General features: G+C 40.2%; 1 protein-coding gene across 2 annotated transcripts in view; it reads left to right on the forward strand.

Annotated features, from left to right (window-relative positions):
- Positions 1 to 25,644, forward strand: part of efcab11 (EF-hand calcium binding domain 11) — an 88,247-nt gene that overhangs the window by 18,345 nt on the left and 44,258 nt on the right. Inside the window, exons 4-5 of one of the 2 annotated variants that reach the window (XM_084096373.1) lie at positions 9,359 to 9,460; positions 18,869 to 18,959. In XM_084096373.1, the coding sequence (XP_083952499.1) occupies positions 9,359 to 9,460; positions 18,869 to 18,959 (193 nt within the window). The remainder of the gene's footprint in view (positions 1 to 9,358; positions 9,461 to 18,868; positions 18,960 to 25,644) is intronic. The other variant, XM_084096374.1, reaches the window with a different exon arrangement.

The raw sequence follows: 25,644 nt of genomic DNA on the forward strand, positions 1-25,644 counted from the left end.
GGCCAAGGCCAACATGTGCTGAGAATACTACAGGAAAACTCAGAAAATGTCAAAGCCATACGGTATATACTGAACTGCAGTCAGGTTGTAAACATGAACTCGTTCCAGGCTTTGTATGGCAAATATTTGATTATGATGGGCTTTGATTCTAAAAGCCCAGACAAATGCTTGACTAACCAGAATGGTGCATTAGATGATCTGAAGCTTTAGATTTAGTCTTTTAATCTCCAAAAAAACTTCCTATGTTGTTTATGCAAAATTCATTCAGCATCCATGTAATGTTTGTTTTATGGCTTCCAACCTGGTCTGGAATGGCTCAGGGACTGACGTGATAAGGGAGGGAGCACATCAAATCAGAGATGTCCATGATTTTAAGGAGCTCTGGGCGAGAACACTGTTGCACGTTTTCCTGTGTGTGTGTGTTAAGTCAGGCAGCGGCCTGTTCTGGTGAATGAGTCACACACAAGAGGAGAGCAGATGTGAGGATGTGAGAGAGATGGGGAGGGTGGCGCGAAGAAAACCAATTGAAGAAAGAAGAGCGTAGAAAGACCCCAAGGTAGTGAAGATGGTAGAGAAGCCGAAATTAAGAAAGGGGTGGGAAGGACGTACAGGCCGCCCAGTTGACACTTCCTTGATTGATGGTCTCTCGATCACAGGGAATGGCAGTCAGCCCTGATCTGACTTCCAGCACCACCATAGTTTAAAGGCAGGAGGGAAACAGAGAGAGAAAGAGAGATGGGTTTTAAAGAGGTCTGCACAGCTTTGTCTTTCATTTGTTGGCAAAAATATGGAGGAACCAAACCTGCAGAAATGAAAAATAAATAAATAAATAGATAAACAAATAAATGTAATAATAGGAAAATGAATAAATGACTTGATAAGACAAATATAAATAATTTCAGGATTAATTAAATTTATCATTCATTTATTATTTTCTGTATTTATTTTTAGATTTTTTTTAATTCTTTTAACTGTTATTTATTCTAATTTTATTTTCAAAATGTATTTATGCATTCTTTTATTTTTAGATTTATTTATTTTTACTTTTCCGTGTGCAAATTGAATGAGGGAATGAGGGATCCTTGCGTAGCTTTAGTGCATCATTGGTTGATTGCTCACGAAGAAACGTCAAATCTAACTAAGCAATAGAGATCTGATTTTGCTACAGGATCAGGCAGATCAACTGGAAAGTTATTTTTACCTATTTGCATTGTCTAATTATTTTCTAGCTACCATGATTTTTAAGAAATGGAAACATGAATCTATATCCAGCTACTTATGTGAACTTTCCTCTCAGCATCGTCATCAAGCCCAAAACCATCAACAATGTTGGCAGATTATAAATTGATGACACCCAGACACCTAGTGGATGGAAGGATTCTTGTCTAATGCCTGTTTTATTTTGTAATAAACGGAATTAACGGAACAATTCAGGGCTGCATTTCCCAAGAGCATCGTGAGCCTCAGTAGTTCATAGAGACCTTTGGTGCAATTTAGGATAAACTTTAGAAAAAGTTTAGGATAAATTAAGCCGCTTTTCCACCGTTGGGAAGAACGGTTCTAAGAACGGTTCCAGTTATGTTTCCAGTTGAGCCTGGTACGGCATGGCACCATTACAAACCGTTCTCGGCCCGGTATTCTCAGTACAGTTGGCTAACGACTAACCGTGCTGAACCTACTGGTCTGGTAGAATGCGTGTAGTGACGTTCGCCACCCAGGATTGGTCACTTGTCTGTTGCCTGGCTACCAATTTCTCTGTATAGCTGGCTAAGCACACTATAGACCTTATGTAGCCCCACCCCTTTTCAGCGCTCGTTGTCTTTTGACTTCCGGTCTGTATTTTCACAGCGATCTTGCGTATTTATGAATGAACGACTCATTTTAAAATCTACTGACATTCGGTAAAGGGGTCATATAATATCATTTTTGTACAAGCTAATATGATTCTTTAGGGTCTAAATTAAATGTTTGTAATATACTTTAATTAAAAATTCTCATTAGTATTGTAAGAAAACACTAATTTGACCTGGTCAAAAACAGCTCTGTTTTCAGCACGCCGTTTAAGTGCATGTGTCTTTAAATGATAATGAGCTTTTCTCACCCCGCCCCTCTGTTCTGTGCGTACACCGTTTGTAACACAATAACATAATAACCATAACGCGTTGTTTATTATAAACATGGGATTATGAATTATATTGAGAACGTCATACATAGAAAACATGCCATAATGTACCCTGAGTGTAAAAATAGCCGCATTCATCGTGAAGCGTGCAAGCGATTTGCAAAGATTTATATAAAGATTAATATAAATGTCAATAAAACGTTACACTCACTTCAGTTCTTCTGGAGGTGCAGCAGGAACACGAATAGTTGGTACCGATCCTTTTTTCAGGAGCAGCTTCTTAGCAAATTAACAGCTTTTTACTGACCTCGTTTGTAAAGCAGTCTGGTGAAATGATTCGCGCAAACATGAAAGCATTGACGTTGATCGTGGGGAATATTCCCTTCGAAAACAAACTCAGCCACTGCGTCTTCAGCTGTACGGATTTAGGAACATCAACATGACTGCTGTGTTCCTTATTACACCCAAGAACAGAACACCACAATCGCTTAGACGCCATTCTACTCATTGCTCCAGCTATCAACAATGAACGCTGCTGTCAATCAAGCATCGTGGGAGGGGTGTCTATTTTGTGACGTCACAAAATCGAACAGCTTGATTTGAGTTGGGAGGAAACATATAAGAAGATTTTAAAAAAACCACTGGATGGATTTTTATCATTTTATGATGGTTGTGTACAGGCACTGCCAACACACATTTCAGTACAATCAACTTGTAAAAGTGCATTGACCATTATATGACCCCTTTAAGACATCTGCTTTAAACATTGCAATCCTCATGATAACTTTCGTTAACTTTACATTAAGTAAATCCACTTCAAAAGCGAATTACTCCTGGACAGCAATGCCATAGAAATATACAGAGCGACCGCAAAAACGGAAGTTCAAAGACAATATTCTAAAGATGGCGGCGCCCTCGTTTCTTCTTCTTCTTCTTCTTCTTCTCTTGATTAATGGCGAATTGCAACCAACTTTTAGGTGCATACCGTCACCTACTGTGATGTGTGTAACATCATGCTATTTAAGTATTCTCATATTCTGCTCATCAACCCTGTATCTTTAAGAAATTTAAAAAGAGCCATTCTGGAGCTTATTATCCCTTCTCCCTCTCCTTTTGTTCCCAGTATCCCCATCAGATTCCACTCCCGCCCTGCTTCCTGAACCCGGTCTTGAAACACCTGTCTTTCCACCTCATATAATATACAATGTAATATGACATGTTCAGCATTTTCTTTAACCCCACAGTTTTCACAGTATTCACTATTCCTTTTTCCCATTATAAACAAGGTGCCATTCAATCCTGTGTGATCCACTCTCAATCTTGTCATTATAATTTCCTCCCGCCTAGTCCTTTCTTTATAATTTTTAATACTGACAGATTTTTGTATTTTATGATATCCCCTTCCTTTCATGTCTTCTTCCCACCATTTCTGCCATATTTCCATACCTTTCTTTCTAATCACTGCTTTTCCTTCTCCTTTTCCAAGTGGAATTGGAACTGTTATTTCCTTCTGTAATGCATCTTTTGCTAGTTTGTCTGCACTCTCGTTCCCTTTCACCCCCTCATGTGCTGGCACCCAACAAAACTGAACGTCTATTCCACCCCGATGTAATCTTAGCAGACTGTGATGTAGTTCTAAAAGTAGATCTTCTCTGGCAGATTCCATTGACTGTATGCTTTTTAGAACAGATAATGAGTCTGTACATAATACTACCCTATCAGGTCTTACTTCTTCAACCCATTGTAATGCAATGATGACTGCCACAATTTCTGCTGTGTATACAGATAACTGGTCAGATAATCTTTTGGAAATATTTATTTTGAATTCTGGTATTCCAACTCCCACATATTCCTGTTTGCTCTTGGATCCATCTGTATAAATTTTGAGATAATTATAGTAACTGTTCCTTATATAAATACTTATCTTAATTCCCACTTCCTCCATTCTCCATTTTCTTTTTTTTTCCAGGATACTAAAATCTGTTTTTACCTCTGGGAAAAACCATGGTGGTATATTACTAACTGGGGTGGACGTTGTGAAATCTAAGGCTTTTATTCCATATTCCTCCACACTCCCTCCAAACCCATGCCCCTGATACTTGTAATACTCCCAACAATCCTGTATGGTCTCCTTAGTAGGGTTCTCTTTCCCACTTCCTTTCAATCGGATCCAATAAGCTAATGCAAGTTTTTCTCTCCTTAACTTCAGTGGTGTCTCTCCTGTTTCTATAAGTGGGTGTTGACTTAATAGCTCCACTGCATACACGTAATGCTCTATACTGTAGCGCCCTCGTTTCTCTGGCGCATAAGCTCTATAGCCTCTGTGCACAAGCATAGTGACGAACTTCCGCTGTCGCCAGAAGTCGGCATATCTGTTTCCGGTTTACTTGCGCGTTGTCCAAAATGTCTATTTTGTGCAGCCACTGTGCACGAAGGTTGGTGTCCTTCGGGAAGCGGTGGAAGCTCAAATGGCTGTTATATCGACTTGAAGCAGAGCAAAGTGGCACACAGCACTCTAAGTGCTCCTTAGATCCACCTACAGTTCTTAGAAACTTAGATGTGCCACGCACATTATATCTCTTTTTTCGTACAACAGCAGCACTCATCTTGTTTGTTTATAGCGGATGCGGATGAAGACAGTCGTAAACCGGAAACTGATATGCCGACTTCTGACAATAGCGGAAGTTCGTCACTACGCTTGTGCACGTAGCCTATTTGAGCGATGTAAACACAAATTAATAAAAAAAAAAAAAAAAAAAAAATCTGATCATCGTCCATAACACAGTCGCTATTTACATCTCATATCATCAGTAAAGACTGATGCATTTGTATTACATTGCAAATAGCGGCTGTTATCAGCCCCACAGTGGAAAATGAAACCATATCCGGTTGGCTCTGATCTGCACGGAATGGAACGGTCAAGCAAAGAAAATGGTTTGGTCCAACGGTGGAAAAGCGGCTTTTAAGTAGTGCAGCAGTAAACTGCATTTTATGACAATGAGCTGATTTGGACGTTCATTTTGGGCTTTTAGGGAGGAACGAAAGCGCACCACTATGAAAAAAATTCACTAAAATTGCACAGCCCTAGTTTCTTGCTTGTCATTGCTGTAAGATTGCTCTGCAATGCAATCACGTTGCAATTTTTTAAAAATTAATTTATTAATTTATTTGTTTGTTAATTTTGTTAAACTCTTTAACCTTTATTTAGCTGACAAAAGTCCATCTTCCATCCATCCATCTTCTTCCACTTATCCGGGACCAGGTCGCGGGCAGCAGTCTAAGCAGGGATGCCCAGACTTCCCTCTCCCTAGACACTTCCTCCAGCTCTTCCGGGGGGACACCGAGGTGTTCCCAGGCCAGCCGGGAGACATAGTCCCTCCAGCGTGTCCTAGGTCTTCCCCGGGGTCTCCTCCCGGTGGGACATGCCCGGAACACCTTCCCGGGAAGGCGTCCAGGAGGCATCCGGAAAAGATGCCCGAGCCACCTCAACTGGCCCCTCTCGATGTGGAGGAGCAGCGGCTCTACTCTGAGCTCCTCCCGAGTGACCGAGCTTCTCACCCTATCTCTAAGGGATCGCCCAGCCACCCTGCGGAGAAAGCTCATTTCGGCCGCCTGTATTCGGCTATTCCCACAGCTCATGACCATAGGTGAGAGTAGGAACGTAGATTGACCGGTAAATCGAGAGCTTTGCCTTGCGGCTCAGCTCCTTCTTCACCACGACAGACCGGTACAGCGACTGCATTACTGCAGAAGCTGCACCGATCCGTCTGTCAATCTCCCGTTCCATCCTTCCCTCACTCGTGAACAAGACCCCAAGATACTTGAACTCCTCCACTTGAGGCAGGAACTCTCCACCAACCTGAAGCGGGCAAACCACCCTTTTCCGACTGAGAACCATGGCCTCGGATTTGGAGGTGTTGATTCTCATCCCAGCCGCTTCACACTCGGCTGCAAACCGTCCCAGTGCATGCTGAAGGTCCTGGACTGATGGGGCCAGCACGACAACATCATCCGCAAAGAGCAGAGATGAAATCGTGTGGTCCCCGAACCTGACCCCCTCCGGCCCCTGGCTGCGCCTAGAAATTCTGTCCATAAAAAGTAGGCGCAGCCAGCTGACAAAAGTACAAAGAAAAAATATCTAATGTATTCACTGGCCAACTTACTTGTATTTTGTAAATATAAACAAATTTTGATTTGGTGGTTGCAACACGCTAAAAAAGTTGGGACAGAGGCAAAATAAAAGTGAAAGTTTATAGAATATCCAAGTTAAACTGTTTTGAAACAGTCCACAATTAGTAGAAAAAATCTCAGTCCGTATAGGGAAAGGCAGGAAGCCTCTGTTGAATATGCGTGACCTCAGAGTCCCGCACATTACATGAGAAACCATCATGCTACTATGTCAAATAAAGCCACATGTGCTTGGGAGTACTTTAGAATACTGTTGTCACTTAACACAGTCTGCCGCTGCATCAAGAAATGCAACTCAAATCTCTGTTACGCAAGGAGAAACATCTGTTCAATGCAGAGATGCTGCCGAGTTCTCTGGGTCCGAGCTCTTCTCAAATAGTCTAAAAGACAGTGGAAATGTGTGCTGTGGTCAGATGAGTCCACGTTTCAACTTGTGTTTGAGAAAAACTGACATTGAGTTCTCAGTCCCAATGACCAAAGGGACCATCACCGACTTTCATCGGCGACAGTATGGAAGTAAAATAATGACAAATATTTTTGAAACAAAAAAGCTTGTTGAATTGCATTACTTGAAAAAATATGCATTGCATTAACCCTGCTTGCATTTTAATGCATTGTATTTTTAGGGCTTGCATTTTTATGGGCTAAAATTCAACATGGTTGTATATTTAAGCTGTGAATATTTCAATTCAAAACATTTCACACACGTTTTCATTAATAAAAATTCAATAATCCATATTCACCTTTCAGATTTCACTTCCAAAATATTAATTCTGTTTAAAAATACTACCTATAATATTCGACAGGCAATTTTCGGTCCAATTTATTTCACTTTACAAATTCGCTTCCACAAATTCAGTGGTTCAGATTCGACAGAAAATTAAAAATTTGACATCAGGGAACGGCAGGAATATCAGTAGATTGCCGATTGATAATCTCCATAGCGGCATGTGAGACTTGTCTTGCATATGTGATAAGGTACCATTGACATATACTGGGATTGTATAGAGACATATACTACCATCTAGATCAGTGGTTCCCAAAGTGGGGGTCGCGGGACCCCGGCGCAGGGGTCGCGAGATGATTTCTATAAAAAAAAGAAATGCGCTGCGCATTTATCATGGGGGTCGCGGGCTAAAAAGTTTGGGAACCCCTGATCTAGATGACATCTTTCTTGGGAAGCAAGACAAGGCCTCATTCTGCACGTGCTACAACAGAGTGGTTTTGTAGACACTCTATGTTGTAGAAGGGATGTGCTTGACTGCCATTATGAAGAGGAGAATCAGCTGTCTTGTATCAGGCGAGACTGGGCATTTCCACATGTAAAACTGCAACAATTAGTATTCTCAATTGATAAACATTTAAAATAAAAGGAAAAGTGATGTGACACGGCAGTAAACGTGCCTCTGTCCCAACTTTTTTGGAGTCTGTTGCAGCTTTCAAAATCGAAAAATATGTTTATATTTACAAAATACAATTATGTTGTCCAGTGAAAATATTGGATTTTTTTCCTTTGTACTTTTGTCAGTTAAATAAAGGTTAAAGAGAATCAACAAAATCACAGATTCTTGATTTTATTGCATTTTACAAAATGTCCCAACTTCTCTGGAATTGGGGTTGTAGAACTGCCAGACCGTTGAATGTAGTGAAGCAATTTTAGCTGCGCATATAAAAAGATTTTCTCGCGAGTTTTGCGTCATCTGATCGGCTCTTCTGATTGGCCACAGATCAAACTATATAAAACGATTATCGGCCGATAACGATCGGAGCACCCTTATTTATTCTGTTATTTCTTTTCCTATTATTACATTTATCTATTCATTTATTTATGCAGGCTTGGTCCATGCTGTGTGGCATACATGCTAAAGTTTATTTTTTTTTTAGATTGTGAGAATTAGGATAATATAATTGGAGGGCAAAATGTGTGTCTATAAAAATACTTTATAAGTTAATTAAAATATGTATTTTCATGGATATCTGATGATAACAGAAGCAAATGTCTCTTATGTGGTGTTTAAAATCTCTGTAGCCCAAAGTCGTCCTAATTCTATCAAAATTTGGCAGCACACAGTAAAGTCTGCATGAAATAAAATTTCCCCCAGTCTGTTTTCTGCATGTTATTGATCTTATTGTAAATGATTCATTACCCTATATTTTTTTTCTTTCAGATAATCCATTTTACTTGGATATGTGTCAAAATACAGAATAAAATGTATTTTGCTACTTCTGTTACATAGCAACTTTAAGAAAATGTGATTTTCTTAAGTAATTGTGACTTTTTTAATTTCATTTTATGAACCATTGGTGTGTATCTTGTCCATCGCCATTTGTGCTATAGATGTATGTCATACCTCAATTCATGCAGCTTGATAAGAGGTGTACTATTACTTTTCTAAGCAATCAGATGTATTATTTTATGACAAAAATGAGGGAGGGAAGCCCTATCTAGGGACCAGAATATTATAGAAACTTGATAGTGAGACTTTTTTTTTTGCAAATCAAGCACCACAATCATTTTCTTCTTCAAAAAAAAAAACCCCTACACTTCTGCTTACTAACTTTTAGTTCATTTTTTAGAAAGCAATCCTTTCTGTGTTCACGTAGTACTCTTTTATCACTTGTCCGTTATGTGTGAGATTCTCAAAGGACGTATTACAGCTTATGTTTTGGCATGACTTAAAGTGCAGTGGAGCTGTCACGTTTGTCCTTGGAGCTCTTAATTAATTTGAGCTTTTCCCAATAGAGGTTTATCCCCCAGTTTCTCAGCCATCACTGTCAGCGTGGCCCACCCAGATCCCCACGCCAAACTCCATCTGTATATTTGCTGTTTTGTGAGAATTCTATCTAGAACTCCCCAGCCTACCCTTTTCATCTCAATAACAGCACTCAGAGAAAAAATTACTACCCTGCAGGCAAGAGAGAAAGATATTACTCCTTTAAACACAGTGCTTTCAGATGACTGCCATGTAAAGGAAGAACCTGCACTTCAGACGAGAGCCTTGTAAACCCAGCATTCTTTCTCCTCCTCTCTTTCTCTCTCTCTGAAAGGGGTCCCACTGGAGCAGTTTGTGCCTCTCATGGGGAGGAAGATGTCATCAGAAGATCCATATGAGAAGACGAGGCAGATCTTCACTGCATTTGATATACATTGTATGTTCCTCCACTCTTTACATTATGCATGTTTAAAGGTCCCATGACATGCTACTTTTTGTAGGCTTTAATATAGTCCTTAGTGGTCCTTAGTACTGTATCTGAAATCTCTTTCCAAAAATTCAGCCTCAGTGCAGAATTATAGCCACTACAAGCCAGTCCCAGAATGAGCTTCCTTCAGACGGGCCGTTTCGGTGTCTGTAGCTTTAAATACTAATGAGGAGGAGAAAGGCGGCGCAATTTGCGCAAAGTGGAGGGTGGGTGTGGCCTTGACCATCTTGCACAACGGTACCATGCACGTTTGTTTATGTTGGATATTGCAATGGCACGAAGACACGCAGTCGTTCAAGCATTTCAGTTTGACCCAGAATCTGATCCAGATGGAGAAGCAACGGATGAAGAAGTTGCAACTCAGCGGCTCCAGCAGGACGTTTCCGAATGGTTAGTTTAAAATATTATTTCTGGATACGGTACTTTATTCGGATGGTTTACAGTTATTATCATATAGCTAACGCAAACCTACTGTTGCCTTTTCATGAGAGATCTGTAACGTCTGTAATTTATCTTATTACAATTACATCAAGCTCTGCGATCTTGAAATGCGGATATCGCGCGCACCATATAACCAACAGAAAAACGGTTATCCAAATAACAAAGAAATACAGTGTGTGTAACTTGATGCTGTCTACCTTTACATTAGGGCAAGTAACTGCATAGCTGCATAGCTAATGTGACAGCCACATTCTACGTGTAACAAGCTAGGTAACCATAAACAGTAAAGCAACACACTTATATATCATTTGTTGACTTACTTGTCCGACGTTCAGCAAGCCCAGCTCTGTATTGACCATTCAATTTTCATTTGTACATCCAATTATTGAGAAATTATTATGCTTCGCTCGCTCAAAAGCCATGATATCTCTCGTGGACAAACTAAAATCGCGCGCGTGTTCTACTTCCTAGCTCATTTTCTCATGGGCGGAAAATATTCTCTGGGCGGGCAAAGCAGAGAAAGGGGAGGAAACATTTCTCCTTATAACGTCATAAGGAGGAGATTCAAGATCAGCCCGGTTGAGCTTCCATTTTCTCAAAGGCAGAGAAAAATAGCAAAAGCTCGATTTACACCGATTAAAATTTCTAGAAACTTGGGGACCATATACAGGCTAGGGTAACTCATATTAATGTTAAAAAACCTCAGAAAGTGGAAATTTCATGTCATGGGACCTTTAACCCTCTGGTGCTCTCCGCATGGCTGTCAAAAATTACCGTTTTTTTTTTTTTTTAATGAAAGGTATGTACTATTTTTTTAGTTTGATAATGTTTTATCAACTACATTATATTTGGTACTACATTATATTTGCAGTGGTTATAATCCATTTGTTCACGTTTTGAGCATAGACCTGAAAATTAAATTTCCAACTTAAACTGTCGTAAATCTTGAATGCTTTGGAGCAAAGACTTAAGTTTTTAAAGACGACACTTGGCAAATTATGGCTGAAGTGAAAAAAGTTTAAAAAAGAGAACTTAAAGTTACAGAATTTTATGTTTATTGTTATGAAAAATTTGTTCCAAATTTGAGCTTGATATCTCAAAAAATGAGCTTTCAGTAAGATTTTGTTTGTCCGCAGTACCAAAAGAGTTCACTAGATGAAATTAGTCTCCCATTCATTTCCAATGCGGTCATTTTTGACCGCGAGGAGCACAAGTGTGACTATTTTTTTCAGGACCATTTAACCTTTTCGAATCATGTACATGATTTTTTTGTGTGTTCACATAGCGAGTGCGAAAACCTTTACCAAATTCCGTACCATTCCAATGAAGTAAAAAAATTAAATTAAAATAAAAAACGTAAAAATGTTCGGTCTAAAATGACAGAAAAGCACCAGGGGTCATGACATGGATTTTTACATTTATTTTAATATGTTTCCATGAGGCACATATAATGTTTTTTTAAGTTTTTTTTTTTTTTTTTCACAAACTAACAATTATTATAACAATTATATAAAACTATTATTTTCAAACTTCATTCTGATCCTCTGAAGTTTTTAGGGGCGACTCCTTTAAAGGCACAGTATGGCATTTTCCGCCACTAGGGGTCGCTAACCTATTTACAATAACAAAGGCGTAGATTGATGACGCAACATTTGCTAAGAATTATGGATCTTGTCGTCAACGTCAAGACCGATCTAATAATGTGTATGGATGACTGAATACATCGATGTTTTTATCATGACTGTGATATGAAGCAGTTCGGGATTGCTAAGAGACAGCTATCAGCTCCAAACGCGACGCGAGTCCCACGGATATAAAAGGAATATGGACATTTCATTCTACCGAACTACACGCAGAATTACTACTCACAGGTCAGTTTATTAGACAAATTAAACTTGTGAGGTAACGCAGCGCTGTTTCACTTGGTCTAACATTACACTAGCACACTAAACTGCATTTGAATGTGTTGAAATGTATGTGTTAGTCTGTCTGTATGAGACTAGCAGTAAACTAGATCAACATTAGAATAACATTTTATCATTGTTGAACTATAAAACATTGATTAGTTTTATGTAAATGTGCTCACCTGTTTAATAAAGTACATGTAGGAGCGGTCGAAGTCTCGGACGTGGAGCTCTCGTTTATATACTGTCTATGGGAGCTCTAGGCATCTCGAAAACACCGCGCTGATATCTTTTTTATCCAAAGTCTGCTTGCCATGGTCCATAATGTTTGAACGAAACAACAACAGCGTGCAAATAGACATTGCGAACAACAAAGTTGTCCGCGTCAGTCGCTTTGGTTACTATCAGACGGCTCTGGTTCATAGCTCTGGTTGCCATGGCAGCACGAGCGGAAACCAGGGACAACGCGGATTGGCGGCGACAAAACGGAAATAAAGAAACGGGACGTTTCTCGAATTAAATTACAAATTTCTCCTGGTTTGAAAGTTGTTGGAAACAGTCGGGATAATGCAAGTACACAACTAAAAAAAAATATATAACATATAGTGATTTTTGCTATTTTTAAAGCAAAAAAGTTACATATTGTGCCTTTAAGGCTTGTCAGTTAACGGCCACTGTTATGATTGGCTAAAGTAATATAATAGGAAACAGTATCAACGCCCACCTGCTATTGCATGCGAGTTAAGTGTTTTGAAAACATTAACCAAAAAAAAAAACTTCATTTGCAGACATAGCATTATGAAATCATTTACTTACGATTTGATTTGTGATGCAGCTGCTGTCAGATCCACACAATACAGATCCACACAAAACATTTGGCTGGTGCATCTTTCAACAAAAGTTTCTTTGTGAAATCTGCATTGCACTGTGCCTTATTTATAAAACAAATTGCTCAGAACAAACATAAAATCTTCTGACGCGATCCAATATGCAATTAGAATAAACAATCCACTTGTTTCCAACGCTGGAATCCTGTACCGAGTCACAAATGAGCTGTTCAAACTGGACGTGTCAAAGAAAACATTCTTTCACTCTTCCATTTGTCCTGGTGTCGACAGACTCAAGCATGTGGAGTATGTCAGAAACCGAATGTGCATCTGTATACCTTATCCAGTGTAGACAGCATCAGTGATTATAATTTTTTTTTTTTTTTTAAGCCCACATCCAGTTTAGGCAAATGCCAGCCGATGAGTGACTGAATGATCACAAATCGCTCAATATCCAAATGAGCCGTTTTTGGAGTCTGACCTTGATAAATAAATGCTTTGTTTATAACAAGGAGGATGTTTTAAGCTATGCAACTTGAAGAATGTTTAAATTGTACAAAGACCTCTTATATGTCAAAAGATCAAGGTAAATTTGATTTCTCATACCATGACCCCTTTAACACTTTTGACTTTATACATTTTACTTAACTGATACAAAATTAGACTGGTGATATATCTTCCTGCAGACCTCATGATTTTTATTTTATGGAGATGTTAAAAAATAGAGAATCTAGAGAAATGCACAGCCCAGCATAAACAAATCTGTTTTGGGACTGTCTTCTGTGTAAGTACAAGGCATATGCACATTAAATCTGTGATTTTAGCTGACACTTTCTCAGTGCAATTAACAAAACAGTACACATATCACACAAGCGACAAGTGCTAGGATAGGTGGAATACACGACACAAACTAAGTTTAGGCCTCATTAGCCAGGGAAAACTAAAAGTTTTAAAAATAAACATTATCAGAGGCCTAGAATGTCCACTGGCTGGTGGACGTGATGTAAACCTACTTGATCTGATTGGTTACTACCTTTGTGACGGGTAAAATCAGCAGTTTTTCCTACTGAAACTACCAACACCGTAGATAAGACCACAAATGTAATTGGGGAAACTCCATGTGCAGTTCAGTATGACATTTCACGTTTGTGGCAAGCAGGACGTGGCAGAGGGCCGTAAGAACGGCGCGAGGCTGGTGGCGTGACTGTTAATGACCTATGACCAATGACCACCTATTCTAGCACCTGCGCGCCGCACCAGTCTCGAGTTTCTCATGGATGAGCTTCGGAAGCATAAAACGGGGAGCGACGACAGTGAAGGACGAGAGAGGACCAGGCCTATATTTTACGTTGTGTTTTGTTTATGTGTGTGCAGCAGTCGTGAGTGAGGGGCTGCCACTTTGGTTTTGTGTTTGTTTATTTATTAAAGTTGTTGAACGTTCCCCAGTTCCCGCCTCCTTCCCTTATCAACAAAACATAAATTCCAGGCCTGGTCCTCTCTCGTCTCTCGGAGTGTCACTGTCGTCACTCCTCCTTTTATGCTTCTGAAGCTCTTCTGTGAGAAAATCACACCACTCGTCCTGCTTGCCACAACGATTATTGGCCAAGTTCGTTGTGCAAGAAAAAAGACTTGGTGGATTACGTCCTGTTTAGAATCATCTTTTGATTCCAAGAAAACATACATATTTGCTAGAAGTATACCTTGAGTCACTTTGAATAAGTGTTTGCTAAATGCTTATTTGTAATGGTGTATATAGTGCAATTGTAGTGAGCAGAATACATTTTGAATGAGGTGTATGTATGTAGTGCGAGGTGCATTTGGTGTTGGGCAGAAACAATTACATTAGTTTTTTTTTATATATCGTCACCTTCCTAAAACATTTGATCATCAAAATGACTTGGCCAATTATTTTAGGAAGGTGACGATATTCTTTTGTAAACAATGGCCGATTCCTGTGCCATCTGTTAAATATGGTCCTGAATATATAATGTGTATGTGTAAGCCTACACATAATGATGGTGAAACTAATCCTAATAACTGTGTTTATGACAGCATTTTTAACACACCCGTTCTTTTCATATTATCGCAGTAGAGGGCGCCATGTGTCCTTTTCTTTGGTCCACTGTTACTATCATGCAATGCAGTGGAAAGCACAGACCTCCGCTGGGGCAGGGGCTAAAGTGCGTTCCCAGGGGGTTTGGGAGGGTGGGAAAGTCTCGGTTGCTCTATCCTGGTAGAACAAAGCCAGGCATATGTGCATATCCTAACTGAAAACTGTTTTTTAAACAGTTAATGCCAAATACAAAGATTCCCCAATCTTTAGATCTAGTATTTTTCTGCCCTAAATTAAGTAATTCGTGAAATGAAGCGTCTGAACCAACATCTTCAAGGTTGGGTAGAAAACACAGTAAAATGGGCCTTGCGGTCTCTCTGGATTGTTTTGGCCTCCCTGGAACTGTTTGTAGGATATTCCAAAGGGAGGCAAATGTATAATTAACTAATTAATTTTGTAACAGAAATTATTTCACAAAGTTAGGAGTGACCACAGGAGGAGGATATCTGCTGACCTTGATTGAATCTGCTCAGAATGGCTGAGGGATCTTATTTCATTAACCCTGCTGACCTGCCATTAAAGAGGAAAACCGGTGTGTTTGAGCAGAATATTTATTCATGTGAAAACTCCTCTTCAGCAGACATACGATGGACATATTTTTGCCTGAAGCTCTCTCTCTCGTTCGCTTTCTGTTTATCTCTCTTGTATCTCATTTGATTTCTCAGCCGTCTTTGAAATATCCCTGACTTCCTGTGAGCCACCCGATCAGGCTATAGAGCATTTTTACATCCTCCCAGACCTAAAATAGTCTGCAGCAATAAGTACTAGGCCTTAAAAAAATTACAGTTAGCTTTTAATTAGAATTGTGAATGTTAATGAACCATCAAATTCATTTTGAGGACCAAATTGCTGTGAGCGAGTTCACTCAACCCTTGTACGAATTCAGAGCAACCTGAAAATTAGCTAATTTTAGAACCAAGATTGGAATTCTGATTCTAACTACTAACCCAACTTATTGTGATTCTAGTCTTAACTGTGTATATCAGCACTGACAAATGATAGTGCTTTGAAATGCACTTTGTATCAGATTGGGATCTTTTTTAAAAATCCAATTGGCTTCTCTTTGAACAGTTGTAAATGAACATGCGCAGCTGGAGACCTGAAGGACAACTGTCAGGCAGGTGCTCTCCAGCAGAGCTTACATGCTAGCAAAGTGTCTTAATAATTTCAGCAGTTCCCAGATTGATTGTCTTTGTTCCTCTGCCAGCTAAGCTTAAACCCTCTGTCCTGGCTTTCTCTGCCTGATGTTCCTGTCAGCCTGCCAACAGAGGCAAGTCCTCTCCTAACTGCGGCTGAACAGTTTGCTCTGGATGAGATGTTTGACTGTTTCATCTGCGCCGTCACCCCCATCCTCATCTTCAATGGGGATGTGTTGGAAGCTAAAGCGCTCTGAAGTGCGTCGCTCCCATTCAGAGCTGAAGTGGCAGCCTGCCCGGTGATAGAGCATGCTTGGTGCAGTTGGAAGCTCTCCCGTTCTCACCCGGTGTGAAAGTGAGCCATGCTCCCTGCCGATTGCTGCTCATGCTTTGTCGTCAAAACATTTGATTTCTTTTGCATTCAGCAATTAAATCATGCCATTATACACCTTTTTAACACTTCAAATCTATTTACAGACGAGATGTGTAACTTTCGAATTTTGAACAGGTCCTGTGGCTTCCGCAGGTGTGTGACTCGTCCCTATGTCATGGCTGTGGAGGGCAGTGTTTGGTTACGGTTGGTGAGCTGGTGTTGCTTGGTCTGGCGTGTTTTCTGGCGTTGCTTGGTCCCCCCCCCCAGCCGCTGTGCCTCTCATCAATTCAGCAGACACGCTAAACAGATTTCACTCTCAGCTCTGACTTTGGATGTGAGCGCTCTAAACTTCCTCAGGGGAGCCATTCCCTGCAAATCAAAGTCCTGCGTGCCAGTCGCAGAGAAGAAGGCAAAACAAGCTGTTCCTCTGAGCTTTTTTGAAAGAGGCTCCTGTAAGACACTCTGAGATCTCAGCTGGTCTTACTCCTTGCTTTCACAATCTCAGTCAAAAAGCTGCAACTGGACTTAAAGGGTCATGAAACCCTAAAACACATTTTTTTGATGTTAACAGATAGTCAAACCAAAATTTATTCAGACACCTTCAACATTTCTCACATTTATTTATTTATCACAATTTATTCGCTATAGTTGAGTTTCTATATAGAAAATGGTTATAAAATATGACAAGACCTCAGAGTTATCAAATCAGTTGATATTTCATTGGTTTTGGCCATCTTTCTGTTAGACTGTCTCACAAATTAATTAGGTTGAATAGCTGCCAGCTTTCAGCTGTTAAATTTAAGTACACAATTAGATAATACCAATTTAGGTCAACCAATTACCAAGCAATGCTTAATTTTGTTCAGTCTGTGGTGTAAAAAGGTCGCATTAGCAAAAAACTTGGTCAGGTCAAAGTGTCTGAATCATTTTTGGTCCCAAGTTTGTATAAATTTTACTGGTAGTCCACTCTATGAAGACTTTTCACAGTTTACTTTATTTTGCTATCCTCACTTACATAAATGAACTATAGTGTCCTGCACCCACTTGTAAAAAAATATAAAAAATGTATCTGGTGTTTTAATAATTTTTGGTTTGACTGTGTACAGGTTGCACGTCAATAAAAACAACAATAGCTCTCATTATGTTTATTATTACGGGAAAAGTGGTTATTTTTTTCGTTTTTCTGAGCTATTTTGTTCTTCTGGTTCTGGTCAAAAGCAAAGCTGAACTAACGTCACGAAAAATTAGTGATTGGCTGCCTTGGCTGGAAAGTACACTTTTATGTCATTAGTTTATCCATATTATTCATGAAAATAGACTCATTTAATCCAATCACTGTGCTGTATTACGCATGAGATCACATTACAGCTGAGAAGTCAAATGTGACAAGACCGGCTCAGCGCTGTAACATTGCATTGTCCCCCGATGAGGTAAGAACTGGAGTTCGACCATATCAACACATAGAAAATGACTGTAACAATGTTTAATTTGTTACAACATGCGCATGCGCATAAGAGCGGAAGAATGTGCATGAGAGCGGTTTCTGCGCGGAACGCCACAATGAGTTTAACAACACTAAAAAACGGGGAACACAGTTCATTACCGGACCAGAGCAAGTGTGTTTCAAGTTTTTACGGACATATTTAACATACTCTCCTGTCCCAAACATGAGCAGCACCGTGTATGTACACATATTTCATCATGTCTTAATACAGACACTGACACAGCGGTACATCCGATCATAAACACGATGACACGATGGACTATTCTGATACACAGAAGACAATTATGTAGACCAAAAAATCAAAGAAGAATGGGCAAAAAAGTAACTAGTAGAAGAATGGGCAAAAAAGCCTTTATTCTTTATTCCCCCAACTCTGTTGTTTGTTTTTTTTTCTTGTTTTTTTTTTTTTTTGCTCATATTTCAATAATTACACTCCCACTTTTCCACAGCTTTACACACCCCTTTTTTGAGTCTTTTTTAAAGGTGAGGTGTAAACAATCAGGCTAAAACAGGAGGGTTTCGTGACACTTTAAACCTCAGGTATACTTTGTTTTCCACGTTCTGCTCCGTATTGCACACAGCAAGTCTTTCAAAGAATACTCCTTTGACCGAGAGCGTGGACGCGTTCTAATGAACCGTTCTTTTCATGCACACAAATCACTCGCAAATGCGCTGTTGTCTGCACACAAGCCCGCATGGACACAAAAACGGGTCTGCACGTGGCTGGTGTGCACAAATATCAGTGGATTTACTGATCATGAAAATTTCATCAGGCAGACAGTCTGTGAGCCAGAGCAGAATGCGGACAAGGGAAGTATACTTTCAGCTTTAGCCACCATCCTTTTATGGGGTGGAATGAGCAGAGAAAGCTGATTTTATTCCTTAAGATAAGAGAAAATAATGAGAGCGTGCTCTCAGGTGTGCTTATCTCATTTTCTTTGCCTGATCTCATGCGAATGTGGCATTCTAATAACACATCCGGCCTGGCAGTAAAGGACTTTTTGATGTTTTAAAGTGTTAGTTTTGTTAACTCTTGCTCTGGGTTTGTACTGTCTCCAGGTCGTGGCTTCTTAAAGATGGATGACTTCAAAAGTGCCTTCAAGCGAGTTGCCCCTCGTCTGCCAGAGAGAACCGTGCTGGAGGCTTTCCGGTAAGAGTTTGGGCCCCCGGCCTCTCTGTAAATGCATGATGCAGTGGGTTATCTGATCTTACTCTCAATCTCTCATCTTTCCATCATCCTTCTCCTTGATTTCCCTTTCCAAAGTAGATTAGAAAGGCAGCTGGATGTAATTACGCTTTGAATGTGTTGAGTCAGAAAGTGATTTTTGTGCCCATCGCTCAGAGCAGGCCTCCCACCTCAACCACGGCAACAAGCTCTGCGTTTGGCCGGCACTTTGTTGCTCGAACTCCTCCAGTGTGAGTGAAAGTGTTTGATACAGTCCCATGTGAGAGTAGAACAGGTCTGGAAATTTTGGAGGCTTGCTGTTTTGAGATCTGGCTGCTCATTAGGGTGAGAACAGTGCCATGCTCCCTGTGGAGTTTCTCAGCCCCTTTCCACCTCCATTCAGGCCCCATGGCTGCTCCTCGTGTCTCTGTGCATCTCATCCTCTCCGTCTCGCTCAAAAATGCTCTGAACAGGTGGGATTCCGAGCCTTCGTGTGCTGTGCGTTCACACTCATTTCAAACAGTTATCACTAGACCCAGAGCTATCGCCAGATCCCAAAGCCAATATGACATCCGACAATCTCCCACTAAGATCTCCGCATTACTTTCGTACTATGATGTATCTAGAGGTTTCAGCTTGTCCCTGCGTTTGCAGTTATAGTGACACATTATTATCAGCCCTCAGATGAGTCTCTCTTCTCCGTTTCTTATCCTTTTGAAGAGGTGATGTGGATACCGTATGCAGTTCTGAGACAGGGGGCAATTAATCTCTTTCATCCTGTGTGCTCAAAAAGAGATGCGACACGTGTCTCCTTGTGCGCATATGTGCACATTTGTTTTGTTTTTTTGGACAGATTTAGTTCTTTGTTTGATGTGACTCATCCTCTGCGGTTGGCCACTGCTGCAAGTTGCAGCTACTGTTGAGAGCAGGCCAGTTGTCCTGCAAGGTCGGTTAATATATACGAACACCCTCTCACACTGCAGAAACCCTGATCACTGACAGTGTAGATACTGTGTCCTTCTGACCTTAAGCTCAGCTGACGTACTAGTAGCTGATAACCTCAGAACCTCAGTGAGTCATTGTGTTGCTATGATTGCAATGACATGCCAACACAGCATTGGCAGAGTGACTTATGACTTCAGGAGGCACTGTGGCATTTGTTTTTAATTAAATGTCGCAGTCGTGTCAGAACCGAAGCGCTAAGGGCTTATGCCACAAGAAAGCATGTAACATGACTTTAGACACTTTGGAATTTGTATCCAGTGACTTCTCAGTCGGCATTAGGGCTGTAGCTAATATAATGATCTGATATTAATCGGCTATTCGATTAATCACATCTTCATTTGAACGATCTCTATATTCTTAAAATCCCAAGATCGATCCATTACTCTATATTTTCTCATTACCCTATTCTGACTAACTTAAACACCTTGGATTGGCCATTGTGCTCAACATTGTGCTCAACATTGGCTACAATGATCAACACTTCAAAAACACGTTGTAAATAGAAACCTTTGACGCTTTTCACTCATAGTTTACATAGATACAGAAGTGTTTGATTTATTTTTGATCATGATGTCACATCCCGTTTTTATAGTATTAAATAAATAACAAAACCAAACTATAATGAATTAACACTTGAACATGCCTGTGTGATAAGAACTACCTAAAATGACAGAAACGATCTTTGGAAAAAAAATTATTTGAAGTATAATTGGATTTTTTAGTTTGGATCTCGTCCCATTCTATTACATGCAGAGGGTGGGGTTTATCACCTACACTGCAGCAAGCCACCAGGGGGAAATCGAAATGCTTCGAATTTGAGTCTGTTCCCCACAACTGTATGCATTCTAATCTAAAGATTTGGATTACAGCACACAAATAAAATGGATTGCTTTTGTGAATTTATGTTGCGTTTTTGGAGTATTTTTTGGTTCCATTGTCAGTCACAGCATAGGACTATACTGAAAAAACACATTTTGTGTCCCACGGCATATAAAATAAATATTACATGATAACGATAACGATGGTTAAACGATTACAGAAACGTTTTAGTGCTGTCAATAGGTTAATGTCGTATGTTTCAGTGTCTATTGAAACTCAAGTAAAAGTACAAGTCGTAGAACCACTTTGCGTAAAAATACATATGAATACTCATGAGATCACTTTGTATTATTTTTTTATTATCTTTTTAGTTTTCATTTTAATTTTAGTTTAGGTTTTAGTCATTTTGTTATATGCTTTTGTCATTTTTCACAATAAAATATTTACATTTTATTTCCATTAACGATGATTATTGTAAATAGTTTTAGTTACAAATAACAAGGTCGATCAACTGTTTAACAACAAAAACAGGTCAGTTAATGCCGACTACTCATTTTAGCTCTGTTTGGCTAAGCCAATTGCTGTTGATTCCCTTCCACCCTCTCAGGTGTTGACCTTCACCAGTTGATCCGTGTCTCCCGCCATGTAAAGCCATGTAGATTGTTTGACTTGAGCAAGAGTAGAGAAGCACCTGGAACAAACAGTGTATTTGTGTCTTTGCGTGTCAGTGTGTGTGCGCTCCGGTCCCCAGCTAGCGCACGTTCAAAGTCATAACCTTCACGCCGCTGTGCCATCTTGTTTTCCTCTCTCCACTTCCTACGGTTCTCCTCCGCCCCGTCATCCTGCCACTGCTGACAGAGTGTGGCAGCAAACGGACCAAATGGAAAAAAATGGAATTCCAAGGAAGTGAAGGAAGAGAGAGAGAATGAGAGAGAGAGAGCTCACCTTGAATGTTGTGTTTGGAGTTTATCTGCACACCCAGGGCTGTGTTTAGAAAAGATTATCACAACAAAGTGATAAGCGGGATTGTCCGCCTTTGGTGTCTCTTTCAAAAGAGTGCACAGGGTGCCCCGTGTGCCCGCAATGTGTGTGTGCGTGTTGTCAGGTTTGCTCTTCTTTTATACCTTGAGATAAACTGAAGCCTCTGTTTTGAATCTGTTTGTGTTGCGACCCCTTTGTGAAGAAAAGAGCAACACCCTTTTCCTGTCCTTTTTGGCATAATTATAGCAGAACAATGGAGCGCCCTGCAGGCTTCACACTATTACCAGACGTGCTGTTGCCTCTTTATGTGCTAGAGATTGATGGACACGTGCTGCCTCTCTGAATGAATGTTAACACCGCCATTTCTCCCCTTGTTGCCATGGTGACGTGGTACGCAGAGCTGGTGCCATCACACCTTGAGCGCTGCCTGCAGTTGTTTTTCTTTTTTTTCCTCCCTTCTTCCGCTACTCTCTGCTTTTCTCTTTTGTTGTCGCCGTTTCTAGAGCAACTATCTGCCATCACCTTTCCATAAATACCTGCTGCACACACATTCTTACAGTTCTTGAGTTACAAGAATGCAGCGTTTTTTCCCTCTTATTCACTTTATCCTCCTCCCCCTCCACATCGCTCTCGTTCTCTCACTCGGTGAGGAATCTCAGGTTTCTTATTGTTCTCCTCTCTGACATCCCAGCTTTACAGAATTGTCCTTACTAATAAGTCCAAAGTAAAAGCCCATTTTGCACCATACATCCTTTCATTCTCTTTTAGTGGAGCTTTTATGTGCATTTGTCGACTGAATTATACTACATCCATTAAACTTGATCACTTTGCATGTACAGTATCTTCCTCTTTCTTCGACTATACAGGACAAACTGAAGTCAGAGAATTGAGCACTTGGAGCAGTCAGGTGCTAAATGTTATGTTGTTTGCTAAAACAGAAATCTTTTGGTTTATTCGCCTCCAGTCAGGAATCTGAACCAGCAAGCTTCTTGCACACATGTTTGAGGATCTGCCATTGTCTCAGAACCAGCTTGTAATTTATTTAAAGAATTGTTATTGGTTGCTCTGTATGTTTTTGATTTTAACAACAACAAAAAAAGACGTCTTGTCAATTAATTGTTAATTAATCAGACACAGTCACATTGTTGAAAATCACTGTTTTTACACAGCCCTACTGTATCAAAACAATAATGGTGACATTTTATTACAAATGTGTTATAAAAGTTTTACTTTGAAATTGAGTTAAACAAAGAGAAAAGCCCGTGGAATAATAAAACCACTTGCCCTTATCAATGAAAAATGTAATTGCATCTCTCTCTCTCAGTTGCAGAGATGAGTGGCGGTTTACTCGTACTCTCCAAAAACCTTGTGTTCTCTGCTTCTGTCTTCAGAGCGTCCCTAATCTGAAATGGAGGCTAATGAAAAAGTGAATTAATTAGCATTCTTAAATTAAACTTCTCTAGGAGTTTCGTCTTATTAACCATTGAATGCTTTTTATGTGCCTTTAAAAAATATTCATGCAAATTACCCTACAATGTGAATGCCTAAGGCCAAGCAAGAGGTTATGGTGAGTATCTCTCTCTCTCTCTCAAAAAAAAAAGAGAGGAAAAAACGATTTTACCTCTGTTTTTAAATATGCATGTTGCATGCTAATACTGTCCTGTTTAGGCGTTTTCAGAGCTGAGGAGATCATGTAGCCTGGTATGAGGTCACGGCTCCTTCATGCAATTTTTTCCCAGAGAGTGGTGAAGAGAGAGAGAAATGGGTGGTGGGGATAGAAATGAGGAAAAACTCCTACAGATCAGTAGCAAATTAGCCCTGCCTGGTCTCAGCGTGAGTGCATTTACTGCATATTGAGAGTTTGCCCTTTCCCTTTGCCACCATATCAAGGTAATTACATTTCCTTTGTAGTGCTCTGAAAGGAGGAATTGCTGGCCTGGAGTTTCACTGCCCGCCCATGGAAGCACAGAGTGCATAAATCCCTTAAAATAGCCCTTTTTCCCCCTCTTCCTGCTGACACAATAAGCTTAATGAAGGCACAATAACACAGTTGATTCAGCTCTGTACTGGACACTCAGAAAGCTGCTAATGTTGAGCTGAAGAGTGGCTTTTGGGGAAAAAAAACCCTTCACTTATTCCTTCACAGTCTCTCTCACGACTGTTTGACAGTGCAATGGACCTAATTTTGTGGGAGGTGGAATTGATTAATCTAATTTTAGCTAATTTCCACCGTCTCTTGTTTTCCCCCCTTCTTTTCGTCGTCTCATAGAAATAATAAATTGCGGAAAAGGGCAAAGCCTGCACCAGGGCTTGCCTTATTTTCCCGAGAACTTCATCACCCATTCACAGATGCAGAATGACGATTAGGAGCGAGACAAAAAAATGCTTAGATTAATCTTTTTATTTTAGATTTTCCTTTGTTGACCCTTTATCCGCTCTTTCTTGTTCCCTTTCTCTCTGTTTCTCAGTCTTTAGGCAAGCGAGCTGGTTAAAGGCAGACTCCGAATTCAAGCAGGGTTGCCAGAGGGTAATGCAGTAATCACATTGGTTCCCCTTAGAGTGGGCGAATGGGTGAGGAGAGTGGTGCCCTCTGCTTGTGGCTGCTCCTCCAGCCTCTGCATCTGTCTGGCTGGCTTCACTTGCAGAGGGAGGCTAAACACACACCCTGTGTAAATGCAGAAAATCCATTTCTTTTTGTATTGTTCAATGTCTGCCTTAAAGACGAGCTCTTTTAGCCCATTTAATTTTTGTATACATACCGTTTCACTATATAATTTCAATTTGACAGCCATATATAAATGATTTTTGTCTGTAACCTGATGGTTTTGTTTTTTCTCCCAGTTGTGCCATCTTTTGTGAAATTATTTAGAGCTTGTCAGTTCCATCTGAGATTCGAAATGTCTTCGACTTCTTTTTAAACCAATGGCTTTTATGGAAAGGGGGAAGGGTAAAATCAGAGTAATTCCATTGGGATCTTTGTACATTGTGTAGTTGCCATGACAATTACATTAGTCTCCACTGGCAATCATCCACCTTGTTGGAATTCTAATGAGGAAGTTTTTTCCCCCCTCTTTTTTCCCCTCCTACTTTTTTCTGTTTGGGCGTGTGTGCGGCTATCAAGGATCTCCTGCCATAGTGGAAAACTGCGTTCCTTGAAGCGAAAATATAAGTGCCTTTTAAATAGGGCCACAGAGGGGGCCATGGTCTGCTGTCTGAGAGAGATAGCAATACGCTGCTGGGCTGTGCCCATAACTCTCTCTCCCGGGGTCTAGGCTAATAAAGATGGCTTGATACATCCGTCAGAACGTCTGAGAGAGCAAGAGGCGTTGTTCCAGGAGTGAGGCAACATTGGTGGCGCTCCCCGAAGATGAACGATAAGCATGCATGGCAAAAATCTCTTTAAAAACTTAACTTTAGTCAGAAGCAAACAAGCGTGACTTTTTTTTCTCTCTCTTTTTCAATGGCACCTTTCTGTGTTTAATTTGCTTTTGAATGTTATTCATTTAATTTCCACCTGCAGGCATATCTGTTACTGCACATAAGACGCTAAATTTCACGCGTTTAATATGTACCGGTGAGATCATAATCTGCGGAGTGATTTAAGGAGCTTCTGGAGCGCTGAATAAATCAATGAATTAATTAAGGCTATCAAAGAAAATGATCTCTCTTCTATCGAGGGTACGTTCCAACCAAGCTCAAATCACACAATCTATCGAGGTTTATTTCCTGATACAAACACAAGGTCACTGAAGCCCTTTACCCTGATTGATGTTGTCTCTGCTCTTTATTTAGTGACACTTTATCACGTTTTCTTACTTTGTATGGTGTGATTTTTGCTAGAGAATACTTCTGTGGCAATTTTGCT

This window comes from Abramis brama (assembly GCF_963993115.1).
Source record: "Abramis brama genome assembly, chromosome: 21".
In the NCBI taxonomy this organism is placed as follows: Eukaryota; Metazoa; Chordata; class Actinopteri; order Cypriniformes; family Leuciscidae; genus Abramis; species Abramis brama.